Raw genomic sequence first — 18,843 nt, 5'->3', positions numbered from 1 at the left:
AGACCTTCCATTGAGAACTGCAAGATGAACAGCTCAGAATGGCTGGCTAAGGATTGGGCTGGAGCCAGAGTGCAGGGTTGGGTGCTCTGTAAATCTGTTCTGGGACTCAGAAGGCTCTGTGGCCAAAGTGACCCCAACTAGGATCTATGGAAGGTACCTATTCGGGGGAATGGAATCAGATTTCCAGGTAATCACCTTGCTTTCTTGTCTCTTGATATAATTCTGTGAAGGTGGGATTTAACAAAACCTGAAGAGTCCTGTGACTCAGTGGGGGAGGGGACAATAGAAAGAGGCTTCTGAAACAACTGAGAATAGAGAATTAGGAAGAAAGAATTCAAAGGTCTAGGCTTTGTTTGTCAGGTCAGAAACCTCTCAGCCTCTCAGTCAGATATGGCCTGCATCCTAAAACCTAGGACTTCTGGATAGACGTTGGGCTGAGGGTTTCGTGGTCAGCTGGGGTCAGGTCTCAGCCCTGCTACTGAATGAGTGACTGTACCCTGCAGGTCAGTGACCCTGTCAGCAAATCAGGGATAGTGCTTCATTCCCTGACTCCCATTCTGGGGCGTCATGAGGTGCTAATGAGCTGATATCTGTGAATATATCTGCGAAAATAAACCACTACATTGACATAGATAGTTGTGTCATTAGGCAGGAAAACAGCCTGGTATCTTTGAGACTGGAAACAGGCAGAGCCAGGCTGAGGTGACTAAGGGGTGCAGACATCTCAGCAAGGCTTATCCAGGCTGTGGGGAGAGTCGCTGCCTCCTCTGACTCTCCGAAGGGTGCTGATATCAGAAAAGCCAGTGGCACCCTGAACAGGGTCAGTAGGGCCCACTGCTGACCTGGACAGTGCCACCATGAAAGAGACACAATCTTCCTGCTGCATGGTTTACAGAGGGCACCCCAAGCAGAGCAGGTGGCACGTCCCCAGGTGGGAGCATAAACAGTTCTTGGTGGCTTTGCTTATGGGCCCCACAGGGCTTCCCGCAGGCTGGGTACAACCACCTGTCTTCAGGAAGTGTGATGCAACTGACTGGCAGGCCCTGGGCCAGGGAGCCCCTGGGGGTGCTGCCGCAGTCCCGCTGCTCAGACTCCCCAGCCTGTTCACTGATGTGGCTGGGGGGTTATCTGCCACGCAGGAATCCCGGCTGCCTGTTGGCCACACGTGTGCAGGATGCACAGCACGCAGTCTTGTAGTAATTGTAGACGCAGAGGCGCGCCTGGACCACCACGTTGCAGTTGTAGTACCTGTCCTTGCAGTTTTCATCTGCAGCAGAAGAGAATGAAAAAGACTTGCTGAGCAAAAGGTGGGGCCTGGACTAAGGGATGAGACTTGTCATTCTGGTCCTGCTGTTTCCTGTCTATGGGAGAGCTATATGCACACTGAGACCTTGCATCTTCTCCTTATTCTTTTAAGTGTGATGATGAAAATGGGTATACAGAATAATTCCATGAACAGTGTCCTCACAGCTCAAATTAAGAAACATCACCAACATAATTACAGTTCTTAGCGTTCAAGCCATCACCGCCCTCTTTCCCCTCCTGCTCCAAAGGTGATCAAACCCCAAATTTGGTGTTTATTATCCCCAAACATTTCTTTATATTAGAGCTGTACCTCTAAACTCTGTTAGATGTTTAAACTTAAAAAAAAAAAAGAAGATATATTGCATATCCTCCCTGGCAATTTGGTCAACATTAATTTATGTGATTCATTCATGTTTAATGACTGCTCTATGGAGTTTGTTTTAATTACTAAATAGTAGTCCACTCTATAAATACATTCCACAATCTGCCCTTTTCCCATGGACAGACGTTAATTTGTTTTCTTTATTATTTTTTTTTTTACAATTGCAAACAATGCTCTTTTAAACAGCTTTCTAGATCTCATCAGATTGCTCACCAAAATATCAGTTTACATTCCTCCAGCAGCACAGAATTCTATTTAGGCCACATGTGGTATATTTTTGCAGATCTGACAGATGTGACCTTACTCCAAGTGAGGTTGAAGGTATTATCCTCATATGCATATCTGCCATTCCAGTTTCCTTTTCTATGAATTGTTTTCCTACCCTTTGCCAATTTGCTAATTTAGTTAACTTAGAAAAAGAATTCATAAAAATTGTTTATATATAACAGATCCCAATTCTCTGCCCATTATATGCATTGCAAGTCTGTGGCTTTTCTTATCATTTGGTTTACAATATTTGATAAACAGATTTTTATTTTTAATGTACTTGACAGTATAATTTCTCAAGTTGTTTGGAATTTTTGTTTCTAATTTAAGAAATTTATATATATATAAATGAAAGACTAATATATATTATGTACTATGTACATATATAGCAAATGATGTGTATGTATTAATTTTTCCTTCACTCTTTTGAGTTTTAAAATTTTCTTTTCACATGTATTTCCCTAACCCACCTGGAACAGTATACGGTGAGAAGTAGGAATTAAATTTATTGTCTTCCCTATATGGATAAACAATTGTCTCATCATTTATTTACTCTTTCATTTTAATAACCTTTTTATTAAAGTAACATTGTTTGCAGCACTGGATATAATTCAGAAGTATAGGATCCCAAGTCTTCAGGTATATGTTACCCTAGCACACCCATCACCGAGGTGGAACATTCTTCTCCTTACTCATTTGTTAAAGATTTTTATTTATTTATACAAAAACCGGGGTACAGGGCCTCCCTGGTGGCGCAGCGGTTGAGTGCTGGGTTGCAAAGCTGCCCGCAGCCTCTGCAGTGCCAGTTCGATACCCGGCCACCAGGTGAGGGTCCCACATGGCGCGCAGACCTCTCCTGCCACCCGCTGCTCCCCTCAGCAGTGTACTTCATCAGTCTGCCTGCTCTGTCTGCTCTCCCCTCTGGCTTTGGTGAATTCTCTCACCCTCCCGCACTTCTGACTATACCCAGTGCTTATATAAATAAATAAATAAATCTAAAAAACCCCCAAAAAACAAAAAAACAAAAACTGGGGTACAGGCCAGATACGTGGGAGGGTGAGAAGATTCACCAGAGACAGAGTGGGGAACAGAACAGGCAGACTGAAGAAATACACTGCTGAGGGGAGCAGCGGGTGCAACAGGAGAGGTCTGCTGCGCCATGTGGGACCCTTGCCGGCTGGCCAGGATCGAACCAATGCTGCAGAGGCTGCAGACAGTCTCACAGTGCTGCGCTCAACTGCCTGCGCCACCAGGGGAGGCCCTTTTAACTCATTCTTAATGCTAACATCCACCACATATCAATCATCCTTACATGCTAGGGTTTAGTCTGGGGCTCGCTTTCTATTCTGTTCCCTTGGTTAGTTATCTGTTCCTATGTTTCTATATCTTGATGTATGGTAGGATAAATTTCCCAACACAGTTCATTATTAAAATTGCCTTCACCATTCCTGGGTTTTTGCTGTTTTATATGAACTTTAGACATAGTTTGTCAGCTATTTCTATAAAAAACACTCTCTGGATTTTGATTAACATTGCTTGAAATTGGGCCTCCCCGGTGGCGCAGCGGTTGAGCGCTGGGTTGCGAAACTGCGCGCGGCCTCTGCGGCGCCGGTTCGATCCCCGGCTGCTCCCCGGCCACCAGAGGAGGGTCCCACATGGCGTGCAGACCTCTCCTGCCGCCCGCTGCTCCCCTCAGCAGTGTACTTCGGTCCTTCTGCCTGCTCTGCTCCCCGCTCTGGCTCTGGTGAATTCTCTCACCCTCCCGCGCTTCTGACTGTACCCAGTGCATGTATAAACAAAACAAACAAACAAACCAGCAAACAAATAAATAAAGCATGCCTCTATAAAAAAAAACAAAAAACATTGCTTGAAATTATGGATGAATGTGGAAAATAACTGACAATATATGGGTAAGCATCTTGCTTTTTATATTGCTCACACATATATTTAGACACATTTATATATCATAACATACAACTGCAGCACATTCTTTGTAAGGGTGTTCAGCATATTCTGCCTTGGGCGCTGTAACATAGTTTCATTGATCATTTCCTTCAGGTAGTAGAAATATAATTGCTTTCCATTTTTAAGAGTTATAAGAAATTCAATAATTCATTCATTCATTCTCCACATTTTCCTGAGCCCTGTTTTTCATATGTTCACATATCTGTACATTCTGGAGAGTGCATCTTTAGAATAAATCCCTAGAATTTGTGCTGAGTTGGAGATAGTGAGCACTTTGTGTCTTAATAGATATTGCCAAGTTCTCCAAAAAGATTGCCCCCACTTACAAGCAGGAGCTGACTTTCTCCCCCACAACTTTGCCAACAATGAATGTTGTCCAGTTTTTAAAAAGTTTTTCAACATTATGGAAAAAGGGACTCCAATTATTTTTTAAATTTGTGTTTCAATTACTGGTGAGGCTGACCAAGCATTTCGTCAACTTCTTTTGTTAAGCTTGTTCATATCCTTCATGCTTTATAAAATTGGATCCCTTTTGGGCCTCCCTGGTGGCACAAGGGGTTAAGACGCAACCTATGAAGTGGTCCACAGCCTCTGCAGCATGAGTTTGAGAGTTCAATTCCCTGCCGGCCAGGGAGCAACCCACATGAGTGCACAGACCTCTCCTGACTCGCCTGCTGTTCCCCTCAGCGGTGTACTTTGGTCAGTCTGCCTGTTCTGTTCCCCATTCTGTCTCTGGTGAATCCTCTCATCCCCCACACTTCTGGCCTGTACCCCAACTCTTGTATGCATAAATAAATAAATCTTTAAAAAAAAATTGGATCACTTTTTATTGTTGTTTCTTTGTATATTAAGATTTGGGATGGGCGGGGCCTGCAGTTTTAGTTTCACAGCAAAACCAAGAGGAAGGTATAGAGATGTAGAGTTTCTTTAAAAAATAGTTTGAGTGAGTTGTGTGTCTATGTGAGGGATTTGCCTTTTGTCTACTTGAAGGACATTTATTTGATTCCAGTACATTATCAATTGTAAGATGATTTAATAGTCTAGATGATTAAATGAAAAATTATAATGGTCATGTAGAGTTTAGAAAGTCCTGGCAGTGGCAGATATTTACTCATCTATGTACATACTACTTTCTTCTTCATCATAATCAAATGTGCCCTTGAACCTCCTTACCTCCAGAGTCTGTCCCTATTCTGCCCATCAGCACACATCTGGGGTGCATGCTGTGTTTTGTAACTTTGGCTCACAGCCTGGGCATTTGCAGTACCTTTAGCTTTGGTGTATCTAAGAATACCGAAGTTTTGCCTACATTTTCTATTTTATTAATTTTATAGTTCCCCTTTTTTCCCTTAATTGAATTTTATAAAATTGGAAAGTGAACGGGTTCTTTTCTTTCCCTTGAAAAGATACAGACAAATATAGAAGACACAAACAGACTGGCCAAAAAAACAAACAAACAAACAAAAAAAAAACCAAACCAGACTGGCTAAAAAAAAATCTGTTTTGGGCCTCTCCTGGTGGTGCAGCGGTTGAGCGCTGGGCTGCGAAGCTGCCCGCCTCTGCAGTGCTGGTTTGTTCCCCGGCCGCCCGCGAGGGTCCCACATGGCGTGCAGACCTCTCCCGTTGCCCGCTGCTCCCCTCAGCAGTGTATTTTGTCAGTCTGCCTGTTCTGTTCCTAGCTCTGGCTCTGGTGAATCCTCTCACCCTCCTGCGCTTTTTTATTATAAAGTATGTATTCTGTAACTTACACATCTGGTGCTTGTATAAATAAAAAATAAATAAATCTTTAAAAAAAATCTGTTATGTATCATATTAGTTGGAAACTGTCACAGATGTTTGCCAGCTGAGTGACAACCCTTCAGAGCACACAGACTGGTCACCAATAGCTCCTAGCTTGGAAACTTATACTATCAATTCCAAGGATCTGGTCATTCCAACTGTTTTTAATTATCTTGCCTGGCCTGAGACAAGCAGGCAACTTTATGAATACAACTGTTCAATGTTGCATTATACTACAATCTTTTAAAAAGCAAGTTAAGTAACAATTCGTACTCCAAATTTAAATCAAGTTTCAATTGTTAGTGTGTAGTGAGTACAAATCAGTTAATGTTAGTGGCATCTGGATGAACATATTTGTGTGTGTGACTCCAGTAATGATAATTAAGTCACTATTTATTCCTCCTGGCTCTTGTCTGGACATTTTCTTCTTATATTGATAGTATCACATTTGAATAAGATGTTTTCCATTTTTTTCCTCATGATTTTGCATGCCTCTCTTCTTCCTACTTGAGTTCTGATGCATGGCATGATTAACGTCATGTGTTAATGTGATGGCCGTAGGATGACCAGATGAAGCATTATTCCTGGGTGTGTCTGTGAGGCTGTATCTGGCTAAGATCAGTGTTTGAATGCGTTGACTCAGTGAAGTATATTGCCTTCCCAAAGTGGATGGGCAGCAGCCATCTGTTGAAGACCTGACTAGAAATAAAGGCAGAGGAAGGAAGAATCTACCGCTTATTTTTTCTGCTTCTCTGCTTCAAACTGGGGCATCTTGTTACATCTTCTGCCTCAGACTGGGATTTATCAGTTCATCAGCTACTTTGGTTCTCTGGTCTTTGCACTTAGGCTAAATCATAGTACCAGCTCTCTTGGGTCTCCAGCTTCCAGGTAGTAGGCTCAACAGTGGGATTCTCAGCCTTTAAATTGTGTGAGGCAATTTCTAGCTCTGTCTACCTACCTACCTACCTACCTACTTGTCGATCTAACTACCTGTCAGTCAGTCATCTATCATCCATTAATTCTGGTTTTCTGGCAAACTTCTAACCTTAATGGGAAAAAGTTTTAAATTTATCCTGTTTTCACATGCCACAATAAGGCTTCTGGATTTTGGATCTAGTTTATGAAGACTTAAACCAACACCAAGATAAGTATTTTTTCCTAGTGTTTTTAGAATGTGTCTTCTGTTAATATCTTTAATCCATTAGTCATTTATATTTAGAGATGGCTTATGATGTTTTCATCAAATGGATCTTCAGTTGTCTAAATACAATGAAAGCCTCTTATTTCCCCACTTCCTTGACGCAAGGTTTTTATCATGACAGCTAGCCGATGCATAGGTCATGCTTCACTGTCTTTGTACAGAGGAATCTGTTCCAGAATTTCGTATTGTAACACTCACTGATGTTTGTCTCTTCCTGTGTTAGTACCATATTGTTTTATTTTCTGAGGTTTATAGTATGTTCAAATATATAATATATATGTATAATATATAGAACCTCATGAACCTTCTTTTACTTTTCTACAGTGTTGACAGTTTCCATTCCATTAGTCTCTCTAGCCATTCACATTCCTTTTATGTTCTATATGAAGGCCTATTTTTTTTTATAGGTTTATACATTTCTTCTTATGGAATTTAATTTATTGTTGCTACTGGGGATAGTCACCATATAAGGTACTCATTGGTCATGGCTGGCACATAGGAATTTTTTTCTTATAAAGTATTTATTCTGTAACTTACATATCCTTCCACATGAGAGGAGGCTAGGTCAGTATATTAAAACTTTCAATTTAGCCCACAGCCAAAGGAATCTACTGTGTCACAGCCTGATAATATATTAACGTTTTCTTTAACGTTGTTGTGTTGACAAGGGGAGTAAATAGAAAAGGAGAACGCTGAAGGAATCCAAAGAAGAGGGTCAGCCTACCTCTAATCTAGAGCTAATCCTGGCCAAGTCTGGTGGTGTATTCAAAATAGACTTGGGGTGGGGTTTTGGGGTATCTAATATACCTTTGGAGGTAAATCTTCACCCCACTGCACTTCAATTCCCTTGTTGGAATTGGGGTCTTGCCTCACAAATTGCAGCTCACAAGCTGGTCTCCCTAACTCTAACCAACAGTTTCCTTCAGGGAACCGGACCCTATTTTAATGCTATAAGTTGGAGCCCTCTAAATTGTGATGTTGCTGTCCTTGCAGGACTCCAGCTGGTGTGCAACCTGTCATCTTCCCTTCCTTGAGCCTGGTCTTTGTCCTTTCTCCCTTCTCTGCCAATTGGCTGCTGATGCCCTGACATCACCTCTTATGGCCCAGCCTACAACATTTTATATCTACAATCAAGTTAAAATCTTACTATTTTACCTTAAGACTGATGGCACAAACCTCTGAATGTATGACCATTTTTTTCCTTACATTTTTTTTTATATAATAAAATTTATTTTTATATTCCCCAATGTATGACCATTTTAATCAATTCACATTAAGTTTATCTTTTGGTGGGTGGCTTGGGTTGCCATCCACGCTATGAACAGTCATTTTAAACAATGAAATGAATCATTCCCAGAGTAATTTGACCTACTGAACCCCATGATTACACAAGGTCAGAAAGAACTTATTGGCATTTTCATTCCAGAGGATTTGCCAGAGTTAAAAGAGGAATCTCTGCTTACCAACTTCAGGGACACAGTCCTGAGGGTTACAAGATTCTTTCTCTTCTGGTTTCAACTGAGGGTCACAGAGGTTGCTGAGAGCCATGTCATCTGACAGGCAGCGGACTTCCCGGACCCGGAAGCCGCCCTGGCAGCTCTTGGAGCACTGTGTGAGCACAACGGGGAAAGTCAGAGTTCTTAGCAGCACAGCAGCCAGCACATTGGACAGGGCAGATGTTGGAAAATTCCAAACATCTCCAATAGGAAATAAAGTGAAACAAACTCTCATGCACGTATAACCAGCTCCAATAATCATCACCTCATGGCCAGTTTCATCCCATCTATACCTCCCAGCCATGTCTAAACCTCCAGTTATTTTGAAGCAAATCTAGGCATCACATCATTTCTAACATGTTTCACTGGTAGCTCCAAAAGAAAATGACTTAAAAAATTTCAATACCATTATTATGCCTAGTTCCTTATCATATTCATATATATATTCAGTGTTTCTATTTCTACTTTTCTCATGAATCTCATACATTTTTTACATACAGTATTATTTGCAAAAAAAGCTCCACTGCTTCTTAGAATTTCCTTGATGCTTTGTATAAAGAGATATCCTACTCTAATTTATATATGTCTGGCCCCAGACTGGGATTCACCTATTTTTCTAGAACTCCTGGATCATTTTAGTGGAAAGTGATATTTTGAAACCACATTCTGGCTGATAGATGTGCTGTTTGCTACAGGTTGATGATTTTTTTTCAAGCCCTTTCAGTGGATAAAATTAGAAAGGAATATTTTTCAAGAAAAATTAATTTGTGAGGTCATACTTATATTTGCAATTCAAGTTCAGGACAATAGGATTTCCACTTAAATCTGTTCTATCTTTTACCTGTGTCTTCTTTCTCTGAAGTAGAGGACCCTATTTTTTAAGAACTCTGGGGATAATAGAATTAAATTACCACATTATTATATAAACACTATCATATATATTATATAACCATAAGATCCTTATTTACTTTATCAGACAGTACACATCAAACCTCTCAGAATATAGCACTATACTGTTATCACTAAAAATATGATTTTTGCAAGCAATATAAACCTTTTTTGGTAGTTCCTTTTGTCTTTAGGGACGGACATTTGAATGACTGTATTTCAAAGCCACATACAGTAATAGTGCTGATGCTACTAGCTGGATACATATTTGGGTTCATTACATCTTTCATTTTCAGGGATTGTGTAAAAATTTTAATTTTGTCTTATATTATAATACATGCTTAGTTTCAAACTCAGATTTATAAAACAAGTGCTACTCAAAGATGACTAACTTCTATCACTTTGCTGTTATAGCAACTATTTATTTCAAATCTGTTTATTTTCAAATTTATATAAAGAAAAATTCAGCCTTTTGTAGTGCACAGTTGTATGAGCTATGACAATTTCAAGGAGTACTGTAATGAGACATGAAAATTTCACCACATGCAACAAACCCTCTTGTGCTGTCCCTTTCCTGGGAGTTTGGCCGCATCTCATCCTCTGACCACTCCTGTAGTTCCTGTCACCAGAATTTACCTTTCACAGAATATTATGTAAATGGAATCATGCAACATGTAGCGTTTGGGGTCTTTTATTTTGCAAAAGCTTTTGGAGTTCATCCATATCGTTGGAGGGATCTGTAGTTCACTCATTCTTCTTGTCCAGTGGTATTTGTTGCTTGGCCATACCCATCTGTTCTCCACTGACCTGCTGAGGATTATCTGGCTTGCTTCCGGTCAGGTAATTTAGGAAGTTATCACCTTTGACCTGGTTAGGTGAACTTGGCCCTTTCTAGAATCTCCAAACCAAATGGCAAAGGAAAGTAGTGAGCTGTGTTTGCAATCTCACGGACCTTGGCCAACCTCAAAAGATTCAATTCCATTTCCCAGAAGGTAAGAGAACACCCTTCAAACTCAATACCTTGATCCCATTTGCCTTTGAGATGTAGTTCACCACATGCCCAAGAGATGTTATCACTGGCCCAGATATAGTCTGGGAACAGAATCCTCAGCTTGCGGTCTCATGTTTTGTAAGCAACGTTCCCTGAATCACCTTTGAATTAGGCTTTGGCCTCTACTCTGGACTCACCTACATCCTTGACTTGACAACCATCAGTGACAAAAAGTGAGTGAACCTGCCTCCCACGGGTCCCCCACCTCCAACCTGAGGTATGTTAAATGGTCTCTGGGAGTGATGCCTGAGTGGTTTCCTATGTTAGGAAGTTTATTCCAAATAAACTCTCCTACTTGAAAAATAAGAGAATTTTGTTACTATTTCCATCATTTCACACTTTTTTCCTTAATTCTCTGTTTTTGTATTTATCACCATCTCTGTTTATTTCTGACTTTGCATTTACAAGCTAAATTTCTGACTTTTCATTTATATTAGCATATAATTTTACATGCTACATTACATTACATGATACATTTATATTAGTATGTAAATGAAAAGTCACTTGTTAGAGTCTCTATAATTAAGAGATCAGATCATCCCAGCCTCAGGCTCAGGATCCCCTCCCTCCCACTACCAAGCAGGCTGAGTCCAGGGGTGACCCAACAGTGACTAAATCAAGGGTAGCACTGCAGAGAATCTACTTGAGGGCTGAGCCCTGTCCTGGCTGTATGTAACCCAGAAGTGACTGTGGGAGGAAACAGGATGATGTGTTAATGCAACTTTCTGAAAAGTTCTCAGACTTACCATGCTCCATTCTGTGTTAAACCACTTGGCCCCGCAAGGCTTGAGGTAGCAGGACTGCTGGCTGGGGGGTCTCTCCAGGAAGGAACATTCATAAGGGTCCAGTACTTCGAAGTTGTCTGCGTTCTTCCTAACACAAATCACCTCTCTCTGTTGGGTCCCACTCCCACACTCGATGGAACACTGGAGAAAGAAACGGAGAATGATGGCATCATGTGATACAAAGGGGATAAGTATTGTCCAATGAGGGGTGTTTATAGGTGCTTTATGCCATCAACTCAGTAAGGAAGAGCCCTAGGGCCCTTGGAAAACATTTCTGGAGAAGTTGCACATGGTTCTAACTTTCCTAACAGTTCTGTCTAAGAAATGGAGTGGGTGTCTTTTGTTAGCACAGCTCTACAAGGGTGCTGGCCACTGTGGTGGGGGTGCCCACCATGCTGGAGTAAAATGGCTTCCTTCAAGTTCTCCCACAGGAACACACCAGTCAGTTAATTTGGTTGTTTCTGTCCAGTAGACTCTGACACCTCTCACTGTAAAGCAACCAACTAACATTTTGGTTTATCTGGTGGTCTCTTAGCGGGGTAGAGACTGGGAAGAATTCATTTCCCGAGTGTGCAGACTGCAAAGCTTGTCGAAAACCTGACATTATGTTACGCTATATTTGTAAAGCAGCTGACGCTATAAGGTGCATATCTCATTCTTCTTCTAATCTGAACACCCAGAAGTGGCAGAACATGTGAGTGGGGACAAGCAGGTGGATGTACGTCGGGGTATATGTGTGTGCAGAGGACAGCACTGAAAACAGGAAAGGACACTCGTCCTTGGAGCATCAGAGCTTATGGGGAATCTCTGAATGGTGGAATATAGAGGAGATTCAATTGAAGGAGAAAACCACAGTTCAAGATGCACATAGAGGAGGGCTCCAGAGAAATTAGCTTATGGGCTTTGGATGAGAATGGTGGTAGACGGGTGGATGAGGGGGGAGGCCTGGGGACAATGAGGCAGTGATCAGTTAAGATACAGACCTGACAGAGCTGGGGAAGGAGCCAAGGCATCCGCATCTGCTGGGGCACTAATGTCAAAGGGCAGTGAGACATTTTCAGATAGTCAAGGGCCATCTGAAAATGTACCTTTTACAAATCCCCTTTCAAAGCCTTACTGGGTTATATTCTCGAATGGAATGAAAAAGAACCAGGAAAGAGACACAGGGCACAAAAACACAGGTTGGTAAAGACACCAGTAAACTTATTGTTAATAATAAATCAGTGTTGGGCCTCCCCGGTGGCGCAGCAGTTGAGCGCTGGGTTGCGAAGCTGCCCTCAGCCTCTGCAGTGCTGGTTCGATCCCCAGCTGCTCCCCGGACACCGGAGGAGGGTCCCACGTGGCGCGCAGACCTCTCCTGCCGCCCGCTGCTCCCCTCAGCAGTGTACTTCGGTCCTTCTGCCTGCTCTGCTCCCTGCTCTGGCTCTGGTGAATTCTCTCACCCTCCCGCGCTTCTGACTATACCCAGTGCTTGTATAAATAAATAAATAAATCTTAAAAAAAATTTAAAAACAGATGCCAACATTTAAAAAAAAATAATAAATCAGTGTTTTTTTTTTGGATGTTGACAGTATTCTGGAATTAGACAGTGGTGATGGTTGCTGTGAATATACTAAAGATCACCTAATAGTATACTTTCAAAGGGTAAATTTTATGATATTTGAATATTTCAATTAAAGATGACTTTTGGAGGAGAGAAACCTATTTTAAAACGCAAGTCTATATTTTCTATAAAATTAATTAACATTAATATGGCACTAAACCCAGATGATCTCAACATCTTTTTGGAGGGACTGTAGGGTGAAAGAGTGGAAGTAAATAAAAAGGGTCTGCTTTTTCCCCAGTGAGGACATGATTACTGATGACACTGACAGAACCATGGAAGTTTAAAACTCTGTAAAAGTTTTAGTGTTATAACTAGATGAATAAAAATAAGATTTATAACCTCCAAAATGTTAGAGGGGAAAATGGGATTAAGGAAAGCTGACAAATAAAAACATGTAAAAGGAAAAGGGGAGAAAAACAAGAAGACATGGTAGTAGAAAACTAAATATGATGAAACACAAAATAAGATGACAGGAGAAAGTCCAAACGTGTAAGCGATTATCATAAATATGAATGGTCAAAATTTAACTCTAAAAAAGAGACTTGCAAATGGGGGGCGGGGAGGAGGAAAGGCAAAAATAAGCTTGCATACAAAAGCTATCTTAAAAAACACATATGAAGTTGGCAAAGATGTACAAGGTGGAAATCGACAGTGAGAAATCAGAATAAGGCAAATATGAGATGAAATGTAATTCATGGAGGAAAGCAGTGAAGACAGAAAGTGGTATTAAAGAGGATGATTGTTCCTCCTGAGAATTGACAGCAATTATGTGTTTCTACACTCAAAGAATTGCTGCCCTTGCACTTGGGGAGCCCAAGGCCAGATGAGACTGGTGGTGTCTGCTCAGTGTCAGTGAGGATAAATGTGACACTGAGGCAGAGCAGGCAGGAGGGCAGCTCTGGGTCACTAGAGGCTGTAAAAGAGGCCCCAGAACCAAGACAAGCTTAGGGTAAAGTAAACCCAGAGTTGACAGGGAGGAAGGCAAACATCTAGGCACGAATAATAGACTTGGTACAGTACTGTCCGAATGAAAGTTGGGCTACTTTGCCTCCAAGAATTGAAGACTCTCTAAGTCTGACAGGTCTTCTTCTCTCATGCTGGCTTTCTCCCCGGACCTCACTTTGCTCACTGCTAGGACCTGTGCTCACATCTCCCCAGGAGCCCCTTCTCTCATGTCCACACTAGAAGTCCCAGGAAGGACTCTGTTTGGCTCAGACTGGGTCACATGTCTCCCTGAACTAATTCCAGGCTGCTGGGGTATCAACTTTTATTTAAACCCCATAGCTGGGAGAAACATTTATTTTAAGACTCTGTAGTCAGTTAGTATGTAAGACTTACTTTTTAATAAATAGGCACACTCTATTTCATTTTGCAGGGGGGTGGATAATGTAAAATTTTCAGGGTGGTGAGGTGCCACATTTATATTGCCTTCTGACTGACTTATAAATCCCAAACCAACACCATGTCCACCTTTGATCATGTCCTCGACCTTCTGGGCAGCAGGACAATAAATTTCACATTTCTAATGGTAGCAGAAATAAATGCTGCTCTCCAGGGTTCACATTACTTTCAGGTGTCTGAGCTTACTTTTATAGTCAATAGGAGGCCTGCAGGCAAAAAAGGCTCTTGAATCCTGCTCTCCTCTCCTCTCTGAGGTTGGGAGACACTTGAATTGAACTGCACTTTACTGTATGAAGGCAGTGGGTCTGTCCCATTGCCTCAGTTTCCATGGATATTTGTTGCAATGGGGGCCCCATATGCAGGGCACTTTTGTATTATCTTTGGGGTTTAGGTCTTATGTGTTTTATTACCAACAATGAGATAGAAAATAATAAACAAGGAGAAAAAGGAACTATTATTTAAGCACTTTCAGCATCTGAAGCAATGAATAACCCCTTTGTTAGGAGAGGTCTGCTGCGCCATGTTGGTCACCTCCCTGGCTGGGGATAGAACTTGTGCTGCAGTGGCTGCTGAAAGCCTCATAGCACTGATGCTTACCACTTCCACCACCAGCGAGCTCCAATGGGTAATCCCTTTGTGATAGCATCGCATGAATTCAAAAGTAACCTTAGCAAATTGGTATTATTATCTCCATATTAAATAGTAAATAGGCTCAGAGAGGTTAAATTACTTGCCCCAAATCAGAGAACTAAAGAAGTGGAGAAGCAGGCCTGGGATCAGTTATGCCAGGCTAACTGTTGTCTACGAGCACTGGAAGCACTTGAATTCTCCTTTTAAACATTTTTTTTTCTGTATTTCACAGTTAGTATTATAAAAACATTAAAGGAAATTTGAGAAGAAAACATTGCCCCCATGTTGTTTATATAAAAACCTGCACTTTGAAGTGCTGAGATCACAGGGTTCATGTATTTCCACATTCCGCTCTCCACTTGCCATTCTATCACATGAACATCCCACATCTCCCTAATCACCACTATTGTCACCTAATGTCATAATGAGTTATGATGGGCTGTGATGTCCCTAATGATGCCCTGTCATGGACATCTCTGTTGAAAGCCCTTTTCCCCCTTTCTTAATTTCCTTATTTATTTCCAGGGTGGGGTGACTGGGTTAAGGCAAATGAACATTTTTATGGTTCTTGACTTTTATTGTCAAATTGCTTTCCAAAGGGGGTATATCAGTTTACAAGGACAAGGCAGTCTGTTTTTTTAAGGGCTGTCTTTAAAGCTACTTAAAAGAAATAAAATTCTATATGGAGCCAGAGGTCTTGATAATGTGAAAATCATGATCATCAGCCAAAAAAGTCCTTGGAGAACCAGCCAGTCCTGGGAGCCAAATGTGTAGTAAGCGGAGCAAGACCTCAAACTGTTGATGGTAATCCTAGCAGGGCAATATGACAGAATCATCTTGTCCATATTTTCCTAAGGGGTTCATGGTCACTTTTAGAACAGTAAGGAAACAAATTAATTGTTCAAATGAGTTACTACAACAAAGTATTTGGTATTGTCTGTTCTTTATAGTGAACAACTTCAACTTTAAAAATGTCTGCATCTATTCCTGTTGCCCGCAGCTTTGTTGAGGTATAACAAGCACATAAAATTGCAATATATTTAAGATGTACACATGAAGATTCAATATACACGTACATTATAAAAGAATTCTAACAATTGAGTTAGTGAACACATCCATCTCATTATATATTATGTGTATGTGTGTGAACACTGGAGTCCTACTCTTTTAGCACACTTCAATTATACAATACAGAGTTATAAACTATAGTTCCCATGGTACACATTTGATTCTCAGTACTTATTCCTTTGATAACTGAAATACTGTATCTTTTTATCAACCTCTCTTATCTCCCCTCCTCCCAACTCTCCCGCCCCTGGCTCTGACAATCACCATTCTGCTCTCTGAGTTTGGTTTTATTTTTAAGATTCTACATAAGTGAAAACACGCAGTATTTGTTTTTTTCTCCATCTGGCTTATTTCACTTAGCCTAATGCCCTCTGTGTCCACGCACATTGTCACGAGTGGAAGGATTTCCTTCATTTTTTTAGAACTGAATACTGTTCCACTACTATATAATTAATATATATTTTAATTATATATAACATTTTTTTATTCATTCATCTGTTCATGGGTTGATGGACACTTTGGCTGTTTCCACACTGTGGCTGCAGTGGACATGGATAAATGCAGACATCTCTTTGAAGATAATGATTTTGGTTTCTTTGGCTATACACCCAAGATATGCTGGATCATATCTATTTCTGCTTTTCACACTCAAATAGGTACAAAAAGTGGTTTTAATAGCAGCAGCAGCTATGATTTATTGTATGTTTATTACCTCCTAATCACTGTGCTACATACTTTATGCACATTACTTCATTTCTTCTAAAAATAATGTCTTAAGTTACCGTCATTACCTGCATTCTCTAGACAAGGAAACCAACCTAGAATATAAGCTCCCTGAGGGCAGGGATATCTGTTTTGTTTATAGATCTATCCCTAGTGCTTAGACAGGAGGTACTCAGTAGTGGTGCCTGAATGAGGCTGCAAGAGCAGAGTAGGCTCCCCAAGGTCTTAGGTAGCCAGTGGAATAACCGGGACTCAAACCTGGGACCTCTGGACACACCAGGTCCTTGTCGCTAACCCCTCTGCTCTGCTGCCTCTTATGGGAACAAACAGGCACACTCCATTCTGGCTGCTCACCTGACTCCAGCTCCCCGCAAACCACTCCACCTTGCCTGTGCAGGGCCCGTTGTCACACGGTGTGGCCTCCGCGGGTCGGTTGTTCCCACAGCCCTCCAGGGGCAGGCTGCTGACATGGTTGGTCATGCATACCACTGAACGAGTCCGCACTCCAGCCCCACACTCCGCTGAGCACTGGGGACAGAAGAAGTCATGTTAGAAGAAAGGGCGATCCCACAGGTTCTGAAGCCATTTTCAAATAATTCGAAGGAGTACCTAGCATCTGGTGCCCCTACCAACTCTTCCTCCTAGAAATCTCTCAACACCTTCATTCATGACTACGCCACTATGGCAAATCTCCATCTTAGACTTTCCAGGACAGCCTGCATTCCAAACATTCTGTCCCATTACTTATCAGATGCTCTGCCCTGGCTATTGCTTTCAAAAATAGATCCACAGCAGTAAAATGAGGACATGAAAATGTGGGCAAATGTTTACCTGCGAGAAGCTGAGTCTGGGTTAGTCAAGAAGAGGAGGGAAATTAAGTCAGTCACCTCAACATTGCTGCCTACTACTAAGGTAGATGTGTCCTGGTCGTTGATGTTTATAGCTGTGAGAATACTGGGAGGCAGCTTGGTACAAAGGAGAGATTGACCTGGGACCCAGACACACCAGCAGGCTCTTAACTCAAAGTCACAAAACTGTTAGTGATTTCTCTACCACAGCCATCATCTGTCTTCACCCAGGGCAGAGTAAACACATTCCTGAGTCAACTCCAAAGCTCATAGAGCATTTCCATCTGTTCTGAAACACTTTTGGAATGCTGCCTTATTTTGCTTCTCATCCTATATTTTCTGGAATCTTCATCTGGGAGGTCCTCAGATACCTCACATACAATAGTGGACAACACCTTCAACCCCATTTCTATTCCTCCTTTAGAGTTTCCAGATTTTACATTTGGACTCAAAAGTTGATTGCTCTTCTGCCTTCTTGCTGTCAAACTCTAGCCAACCATCAGGTCTTATAGATATTAGCCTAACCACATTCTTCTCATCTATCTTGTCCCTTCCTTCCCATGACTCCTAACATCCTTGATGTTCGTCTCCCACACTGTGCTCAGAACTTTTTGCTCAGTCTCACCAACTGGGCTTCCAGGAGCTGGGAACTCCATTTTGAGAATCCCTCTAATGTTATCCTGTTCCAATAAAATTCACACATGGGCATACTCAACTGGCATTAATGGTTTACTGTAATGTGGCTGCTGTCTATTCATTTTTTTTTAAAAACCTGTAATTTATTTATTTTTTTAAGATTTATTTTTTATTTATACAATAGCTGAGGTATAGGCCAGAGTCATGGGAGGTGAGAGGATTCACCAGAGACAGAGCAGGGAGCAGAACAGGCAGACTGACCGAAATACACTGCTGAGGGGAGCAGCGGGCAAGACAGGAGGAGAGGTCTGCCGTGCCATGTGGGTATCTCCCTGGCTGGCTGGGAATCGAACCCGCACTGCAGAGCCTGCAGACAGCTTCACAGCGCTGCGCTCAACCCTCTGCGCCACCCGGGAGGCCCTGTCTATTCATTCTTCCAGACTAATTTCCTGTTATCCTACTCCACACATCTCGGGCTGGACAGAGCTAGGACTCATGCCCTAATCACATGAAGTGATCATAATGCTTTGCCTGTTTCATTCCTTCAGCCTGGGGTGCTTTTCCTTTCCCCGGGACTTTGAAAAATCCTGTGAGACTTAGTTCAAATGCCATCTCCTCTGTGAAGGCTTTCTTGATTGCCTGATTCAATATACTCTTTCCAGGCTCAGAATTCTCACGTACTCTATATTCTGCTATCTTCCTTTGTATTATAGCCATTTGTATCCTGTCTGGTTTTCTTGATAGAATCAGGCTCTGTGTGGGCAAGGACTATTAAATCATCTTTAATACTTTTTCAGGCCAGCCCCTTAATG

At 41.7% G+C, this 18,843-nt stretch overlaps 1 protein-coding gene across 2 annotated transcripts in view; it reads right to left on the bottom strand.

Annotated features, from left to right (window-relative positions):
- Positions 1 to 995: 995 nt before the first annotated feature.
- The window catches only part of THSD4 (thrombospondin type 1 domain containing 4), a gene marked incomplete at its 5' end in the record, with an annotated part of 479,102 nt that continues 461,254 nt past the window's right edge, over positions 996 to 18,843 (bottom strand). For both annotated transcript variants that reach the window (XM_084240624.1, XM_084240625.1), the window contains 4 exons: positions 996 to 1,267; positions 8,363 to 8,507; positions 11,081 to 11,260; positions 16,902 to 17,075. In XM_084240624.1, the coding sequence (XP_084096750.1) occupies positions 1,125 to 1,267; positions 8,363 to 8,507; positions 11,081 to 11,260; positions 16,902 to 17,075 (642 nt within the window). In that variant the 3' untranslated portion in view covers positions 996 to 1,124. The remainder of the gene's footprint in view (positions 1,268 to 8,362; positions 8,508 to 11,080; positions 11,261 to 16,901; positions 17,076 to 18,843) is intronic.

Source organism: Talpa europaea (genome assembly GCF_964194135.1).
Source record: "Talpa europaea genome assembly, chromosome: 8".
Taxonomy (NCBI): domain Eukaryota; kingdom Metazoa; phylum Chordata; class Mammalia; order Eulipotyphla; family Talpidae; genus Talpa; species Talpa europaea.
This window is presented reverse-complemented; position numbering and strand designations above follow the sequence as displayed.